This window comes from Rutidosis leptorrhynchoides, chromosome 10 (genome assembly GCF_046630445.1).
Source record: "Rutidosis leptorrhynchoides isolate AG116_Rl617_1_P2 chromosome 10, CSIRO_AGI_Rlap_v1, whole genome shotgun sequence".
In the NCBI taxonomy this organism is placed as follows: Eukaryota; Viridiplantae; Streptophyta; class Magnoliopsida; order Asterales; family Asteraceae; genus Rutidosis; species Rutidosis leptorrhynchoides.
In genome coordinates this window covers 311,364,836-311,373,713 of record NC_092342.1, presented here as the reverse complement: position 1 = coordinate 311,373,713, position 8,878 = coordinate 311,364,836, and the positions used below count along the sequence as shown (strand labels likewise).

The 8,878-nt window shown below is 36.8% G+C and overlaps 1 protein-coding gene across 2 annotated transcripts; it reads left to right on the top strand.

Annotated features, from left to right (window-relative positions):
- The first annotated feature begins 393 nt into the window (after positions 1–393).
- On the top strand, positions 394–8,858 carry LOC139872548 (glutamate receptor 2.7-like). 2 transcript variants are annotated; one of them, XM_071860440.1, is made up of 7 exons: positions 394–449; positions 538–977; positions 1,079–1,267; positions 1,790–3,030; positions 3,108–3,414; positions 3,496–3,893; positions 8,407–8,858. In XM_071860440.1, the coding sequence occupies exons 3-7, from the start codon at positions 1,168–1,170 to the stop codon at positions 8,788–8,790; spliced, it is 2,430 nt and encodes an 809-aa protein (XP_071716541.1). In that variant the 5' UTR covers positions 394–449; positions 538–977; positions 1,079–1,167; the 3' UTR covers positions 8,791–8,858. The 2 variants fall into 2 exon arrangements, with proteins under 2 accessions (XP_071716541.1, XP_071716540.1); XM_071860439.1 differs by having other exon boundaries at positions 538–1,267.
- Positions 8,859–8,878: the final 20 nt, after the last annotated feature.

The following is an 8,878-nucleotide window of genomic DNA, read 5'->3' as shown; positions in this document are numbered from 1 at the left end:
TTTTAACGGACGAGCTAATAAATGTATCACTATATGTTCAAGAAAACTGCGTGAGAATGAATGAGAACTATTGATTGTTGTATTGTAATTGTATTTAATACTAACGTTTACGATACTAATGTTTTCAATACTAATGCTTCTATACTCATGTTATCAATAATAAATGGTTTATTCATTGTAATTGTATCATACATTTGATCCGTATCAATAATAACATTATCGAAACTAATTTATACAATTAGCGTATAACGCACGGACTCATAAAACTAGTAAATATAATAAAATATAAAAGGTCAACTTGATATTTAAGTCAATTTAATCAACCAATTATTTTAAGTAATTAGTCATATTAGAGTACAAACACTCACTTTCCAAGTTAAACTATGAATTACATATGAATGTTGCGAGGAAAGTGCAGCGAAGTTTCAATTTTTTGTAAAGAAAATCAGGTAAAACCCTAAACATTTGATATGATAGATGCATATTACAATATCCTTATCATTATTTATTTTAATTTAATTTTAATTTTATATCTAGAATTGCAGTTGAATGGTATGAGGAAGGTGCAAGGAACCTGCAATTTTAATCCGAAAATTCAAATGGAACGTTGACCTTTAAAGATAGATATTACTCCTACTTCAATTTACTTCTATAATTTTCTCGTTCGTTGACTTTTATGTTTTAATTTACTCCATTATACAGTATGATTTGCCATTACTTGTTACATAAACTATTACATGCATGCATAAAATATGTTAAAAGTATACTACTACTAACAATAATTTATACAGTAACTACTATGAATTGCTTAGACCTATCATTTTCACATGCTTTGACAATGAGTTAAGTACAATTATGAATATATTATAATAATAATAATTTTTATTATTATTAGGAGTATGCTATATGCTATTTGCCAATTTCAACCTCTTCATGTCTATCTATATAAGCTAGTACCAGGAGAAGTCTAGCAGCAGGTGGGTATTCTGTTTTAGCTAAAAAATGGGAAACAGAGTTGGTTCTACTATTGTATTTTTCACTATCTTTTTATTTATGTTATTTATGCTAAATGTTAAAGCCGTCTCGAATACAACAAATATCGTACATTTTATTGGCGCTATTTTGGATACAACGACATCTCGAGCAGGCAATGAGGCTAATGTTGCCATGGAAATCGCGATGAACGATTTCAATGCAAAAACAGGGCAGAATATGACACTTCACACTAGAAACTCTCAAGCAAAACTCATTAATGTAATCCGTGAAGGTAACCCACCCATTTTACCACTTATTTCATTTGTTCAACCTTCTATTTTATGAAAATATAAATGGGTTAACCACATTGATTTTAAAGTGATTGCATACACTGAATTTTTGAGTTAACTGGTCTAGTCATCTAGATATGAGAAACATTCATACTTATACTCAAGATACATTGATCTATAACTAATCGACTTGAAGTTGTAAGGTTTTCCCTATTCGGGTTACCTGGGAAAAGGCGAGTAATTCGACTTCATACTCTACTTCTACTGTACGTAGCCCATCAGGAATACTCCCTGGCGGTTTCCAACCCTTCCCTGGTCACCCCAAGATTCGAACCTGAGACCTCATGCAAGGATGTCGGGGCCCTAACTGGTTCTATAACTAAACGACATGTTTCTTACTAATTACTTAAGATAAGTTGTTCTATTTATTTCAAAATAATGCAAGTAAAGACCTAAACTTAGTTCTGTAGTATTAGTTTTAGTGAATTTTTCTTGTACAATTTCTGGACATACTCAAAATGCAGCCACCAATCTTATTGATACACATCAAGTGAAGGCGATTTTAGGACTACAAACGTTAGAAGAAGCGCTTTCAATCGGAGAAATCAGCGCTGAAGCTCAAATTCCAACATTTTCTCTTTTCGATTCACTTCCTGAATGGTCGCTCGATCGTTTACCCTTTCTCGTTCAAGCTTCTCCTTCTCAATTCGCTCAAACGAAAGCTTTCGTTGCCATTCTTGAATCTTTTGGGTGGGACCGTTTTACTTTCATTTACGAGGATATCAATTCAGCCTCAACTCAAATCATCCCTCATCTCATGGAATCCATCAAAGAATCCGGTATTGAAATGAACAGTATCGTAAAGCTCTCACATTTTTCTTCACTATCAAAAGAACTCGAAAAGATCAAAACCGAACAAACTAGAGTGTTTCTTGTTCACGCTTCGTTAGAAACAGGTATTCGTCTTTTTCAAAACGCAAAACACAAAGGGATGATGGAAAAAGGTTATGTATGGATTACAACGAATATAATTACAGATCTTCTTCATACCATGAATACCTCTACGTTTTCCACGATGGAGGGCGTTTTGGGAATCGGGAGTTATTTCCCGGATACAGGCTCAAGGTTCGAAGATTTTAGCAAAAAGTTTCAAAAAAAGTTCAAAACCGAGCATCCCGAAGAGGAATACAAAACGCCGGGGATCTTTGCAGTGCAGGCATATGATGCTACCTCGATTATCGCTTTAGCATTGAGCAAAAAGGATCAAATGAGCGGGCAAAAGTTACTAGATACGCTTTCTTCAACGTTTGTAACTGGCATCACCGGTGAATTTCAGTTAATTAACCGAAAACTACCTGCAGCACATGTATTTCAAGTTATCAATGTTATAGGAAAATACTATATACAAGTTGGTTTTTGGTCAGTAGGACTCGGTTTTTCGGATACTGTTAGTGATACAGCTAGTTATGGCACCTCTTTGCAAGATTTAGGTCACATTTTCTGGCCCGGGAGACCGTTGAGTACTCCAACCGGATGGGCGGGTCCTACTAGTGCTAACGCTTTGCGAGTCGGTGTGCCAATGATGGCCTTGTATAAAAAGTTTGTAAAAGTTGAATATGATCACAAGAATCATAATTTCACTTACTCTGGATATTCGATCGAGCTTTTCAAAGAAACCGTCAAACGTTTGCCTTATAATCTGCTTTATGAATTTTACCCATTCAACGGAACATATGATTCTATGGTAGAGCAAGTGTATCTGAAGGTATAAAGTCAGTTTTTTATTTATTTATTTATTTTATTTATTTATTTCTTACATTAATCGTTGCGTTTATTTGGCAGAACTTTGATATGGTAGTTGGTGACGTGTCAATAGTGTCAAGGCGATATGAGTACGTAGAGTTCACTCATCCATACACTGAAATAGGGCTGGTGATGGTTGTACCTGCTGCATCATATCATGGACAATGGCTATTCGTGAAACCGTTCACTTTAGGAATGTGGGCCCTAACGATTATGGTCAATGTTTATACGGGTCTGGTCGTATGGGTTATTGAGCGGAAACATAGTCCTGAACTTCATGGTTCTGCGTTTAATCAAACGAGGATTCTTCTGTCGTTAGCCTTCACTCGAATGTTTTTAACAAACGGTAAGTTTTTATATTTAATTAACATTTTCTAACGACAAGTTTGCTGCAATTGTGTTCGCTAACGTTTCCCTGATCGATCAGGTGATGAGCTTCATAGTAATCTGACAAGAGTTACAACTGTAGCATGGTTGTTGACTGCTATTATCATTGGTCAATGTTACACTGCAAGTCTTACTAGTATGCTCACTGTTAAAAGACTGATACCTCGAGTAACGAATTATGAAACACTGAAGAGTGCAAATGCTGCTGTGGGGTACGGAAGAGGGTCCCACGTAGCGAGTTATTTGGAGGATGTGTTGGGTTTCAAGAATGAAAACTTAAAAGGTTTCACTACTCCTGAAGAATATGCTTATGCCCTTCGAAACAGAGAAATTGCAGCCGTTTTTCTTGAAGCTCCGTTTACTAAACTGTTTCTTGCCAAGTACTGCAACAGTTTCGTTACAGCCGGGACTACATTTGGTGATGGAGGATTTGCATTCGTAAGATTTATTACATTTTTAATTCGTCAATCATTTATTGTAGTTATACTCGTCAATTGAGACCCATAGCTTTAAAAATGGGTCAATTGGGTTAAGTATTGAGCAAACTGGATCAATATATTACTAGTTCAAGAATGTGTCCAATTTAGAACCATATAAATCCTAACGAATATATATCAAGTCTAACAGGTCTTTACGAGATTTTAACAATTTCATTATATAGAGGTTTTAAGAGTTTATGAAACTTTTAGAAAACGGGTCCCGACCCAACCCGATCTGAAGAAATTTAGTACCAGATTATGAAGACAGAATAGTAAAATATAAGAACAAAAACTTATTAGAAATCCTTCTCCAATTATTGAAAAACTCTTATTACAATCATGTTATTACATAAAGCAACTATCCCTATTTATAGTTGATTAACCTTGTCCATTAAGCAAGTCTAGAATAATCTAGGATAATCAAGTTTAGAATAATCTAGGATAATCAAGTCTAGAATAAATTAGAATAGTCAAGGAAGAAGCAAAATTGAAAACAATGACGGCTAGCCCACTTGTTATCCGTTCATACGTTCCACCTCCTCAAATTCATTTGAGATATAATTTCACAAAATAAACCTCTAACTATTACTTTATGTCAAGATTGGTCCAACAATCACCCCCCAATCTTGACCTTCAGTCATCATTTATTTCTTTGAGTCTTCAATCCTTTGAACCCCAAGAATCTCTCTTATTTCAGCAAACTTTAACTTTGGCAATGCTTTTGTAAGAATATCAGCCCGTTGTTGATTCCCACTGATGTGTTCAACTTTAATCTTCTCCTTTTCAACACACTCTCGTATGAAATGATACCGTGTGTCGATATGCTTACTTCTTCCATGAAATACTGGATTTTTCATCAATGATATTGCTGACTTATTATCAACTTTGATTACAACTTGTTCTTCTTTTCTTCAAGTTATTTCAGCTAAGAGTCCCCTTAACCATATTGCTTCACAAGCTGCTACAGTAGCAGCCATAAATTCTGCTCCGCAGGATGATAAGGCCACTGTTTGTTGTTTTTGTGAATTCCAAGCAATAGGTCCATCATCAAAATAGAACACTAATCCAGTAGTACCCTTTCCATCATCTGGGTTCACCGAGAAGCTGCTGTTGCTAAATCCAAGTAGGTTATTGCTACCATTCCTTCGATAGTGAATACCCAGGTCTACTGTACCTTTCAAGTACCTGAGAATTTGCTTAACAACTTGAAGATGAGTAATTTTAGGGGTTTGCATATACCTACTTGCATATCCCACCGAGTATGCAAGATCCGACCGTGTATGCGTTAAATACCGAAGGCATCCAATTGTTTTTCGGTATTCAGTTGCATCAACACATGTGCTGCCATCATCTTTCATCAACTTCAGACCTGGTCCCATTGGATATTTGGTAGAATTACACTCCCACATTCCTGCTTCCTCTAGAATTCTTTTAGCATATCTTGATTGATGAATTTTTATTCCATCTATGCCTTGTATTACTTCAAGTCCAAGATAATAAGAAAGTAAACCTAGATCACTCATCTTGAATTTATCTTCCATTTGCCTTTTGAATTATTTAATTTTCTCCGGGTTATTACCTGTTATAATCAAATCATCAACATAAATTCCTACCAAAAGGGATCCATCTTGTGTTCTTTTTGTGTATACAGCTTGTTCAAGCTTACACCTTTGAAATCCATATTCCTTTAGAACTCCATCTAATTTTGTATTCCAAGCACGTGGGGCTTGCTTCAAGCCATAGAGAGCCTTTGACAGTCTGTACACCTTTTGTTCCTTCCTCTTTATCACAAAACCTTCCGGTTGAGATACAAAAACTTCTTCCTTGAGGTCACCGTGTAGAAATGTTGTTTTAACATCTAGGTGATGAACATCCCACCCTCTTTGGGCTGCCAAAGCTAGAATAAGTCTAACAGTCTCAAGTCTAGCTACGGGTGCTAATACCTCGTCAAAGTCTACACCATGTGTTTGGAAGTAGCCTTTGGCAACTAGCCGTGCTTTATGTCTTGTGACATTTCCTTTTGCATCCCTTTTAATTTTGTATACCCATTTTAGTCCAATAGGTCCGTGTCCTTGGGGTAGATCCATTAACTCCCAAGTATTATTCCTTTCAATGGAAGCTATTTCACCTTCCATAGCTTGCTTCCATTCTTTATGTCTTGTAGCTTCCTTGAAATTTGTTGGTTCTCCTTCGGTAAGAAGAAGATCATATATATCACTTTGATTTTTCCAACCTCGAGGTGGTGTATTATCATATGTCTCCTCTTCTGCCATAGATGGATCTGACTCATTGACTGTATCTGTCAGGAGACGAGACAGCATAGGTACTCGTTGTTTTACTATTGTTTCAGGACTGCTAACATCAGAATGGGTTATGCTTTCCTCATTGGTCGATCTTCCTTGACTTGAGGAGTTGCTGCTTTGTGGGCTATATGAGCTACTTGGGCTGCCTGGTTCAGTAGGCCCATTTTTGGAATTTTGATCAGCCGAGACAACTTCACCGGGGTTTATATGTATCACGAATTCTCCTTTGTGATTAGGTTCTTGATTGTATTCTACTCCGGAATGCCAATCCCATTTGCATGCTTCATCAAATTTCAAATCTCAACTGATTACTATTTTCATCTTCTCGAGATCATACATACGATGTGCCTTAGTTCCTGGTTCATTTCCTAAATAAACCATAGGAATACTTCTGTCATCAAGTTTTGAAAACAGCCCTTTGTTTCCTGTTATATGGTTTGTTGCTCCAGCATCTAAGTACCACATGTTTTCTCCACCATCATGTGACTCATACTTTTCTGGAAAAACCTTCTTTTCACTTAGATGAATTACTTCCTTCTCGCTTCTTTGATTGGCTACGGACATCAATAGTGCAGGTCTGTCATCATTAGCCACTGGTAGTTCGGTTGATCTAGCTTGAGTCAAATTTGCTTGTTCTCTTTTCTTTCGTGTTGGACAATCCGATGAGATGTGTCCAAATGCATCACATCGAAAACACTGCAGCTTGGATCGATCTTTAGTTAAGTTTTCAGTTGTTTGTCTACCAGCAAAAAAGTTTTGTCCGCGGCCTGAACCCCTTCCTCGACCACCAAATTATCCACGACCTCGGCCCTACCCCGGGTGTCTTGGCCATTCCCTCGACCTCGACCAAAGCTGTTTTCCCTTTTCTTTCTTGAGTCCCATCCTTCATAGGACAACAGAAGTTGGTCATGACTGTTATTTGTAGTCTTTAGACTGGTTCGTTCTTCGTAAGCTTTTAGCCTACCCACAACTTCCTGGAATTTCACCGTTTTGAGATCAACCAGTTGTTCGATAGTGGCTGCCATATTTTAGAATTTTTCTGGTATGGCAGTTAATATTTTTCTCACCAACGTGGTTTCTTCAATGACGGTTCCAAGAGCAGCTGATTTTGAGGCAAGTCCAGAAAGTTTTGCTGCAAGATCATCAATTTTTTCGTTATCTTTCATCCGTGCTGCTTCAAATTCAGCTTTAAGAGTTTGAAGTCTAGCCTCCATTACTCATTCAACTCCAAGGTGACGGGTCTTGATTGCATCCCAGATTTCCTTTGCATGGGTGCAACCTGCAACTTGAAGAATCAAGTTTTCAGGTAAAGACTGATACAGATAAGCGATTGCAGCATTATCCTTTTTCTGATCGACATCAGTTCCAAGTTCAATTGATTCCCAGATTCCATGCGCCTTAAAAATCGCTTTGATCCTAAGCGACCAGATGGGATAATTGGTCGCAGTTATGATAGGGCACTGGAAAGTAAGATGGTTGGTATCCTTGATTGCATCCGAGGTATTGATAATATCCCCCATGAATCTGGTCTTCGATCGACACTCGTATTTTTCAGTCTTAGAATCTGGTGATTGATCTAGTCCTTTTGATCAACAACACGATCCCTTTTGTAACTTATCTCTGATATCAATTGAAGAAATTTGGTACCAGATTATGAAGACAGAATAGTAAAATATAAGAACAAGAACTTATTGGAAATCCTTCTCCAATTATTGAAAAACTCTTATTACAACCATGTTATTAAATAAAGCAACTATCCCTGTTTATAGTTGATTAACCTTGTCCATTAAGCAAGACTAAAATAATCTAGGATAATCAAGTTTAGAATAATCTAGGATAATCAAGTCTAGAATAAATTAGAATAGTCAAGGAAGAAGCAAAATTGAAAACAATGACGGCTAGCCCACTTGTTATCCGTTCACACATTCCACCTCCTCAAATCCATTTGAGATATAATTTCACAAAATAAACCTCTAACTATTACTTTATGTCAAGATTGGTCCAACACGATCTGACTCATTTAGACCCGGCCCATTTAGATCCAACATGTGGGACTAATCTAAAAAAATCTGACTCAGTCGACCCATGACCCATGTCGACCCAACCTGACCCGTTTGTGAAACATAATTATAGTGAATAATGACTAAATAGATGTAAATTTAATGTCAGGTGCTACCAAAAGGTTCCCCAATGCTTCCTGATTTTACAAAGGCACTACTGAACGTGTCCGAAATTGGCGTTCTTCAAGATATCGAGAAAAAAATGTTCGGTTCTGAGCACTGTGTTGACCTGCAGTCTATGAATGACGAATACGGAAGTTTGGGTCTCAAAAGCTTTTGGTCACTTTTCCTTTTGACATGTGGCACGTCAACTGTTTCCCTTTTAATCTACGCCATTATTAGTGTTCGAAATCATTGTCATATTGAGGGAAGAAGTCTCGTTGACATTATTTCGGATGCTAGAAACTACTGTTTATATAGAAGAAAACGATTGTCAAGAAAAGTTAGCGATGTAGATACTCCTGTTGGTCCCAATGCAGATGAAATTACATGATTCCAGTAGTTATAACACGATCTGGAACCTTCTATTTGACATTAATAGATAAGAAACTAGCTATACCATTGTAAGTAAAACAATATGT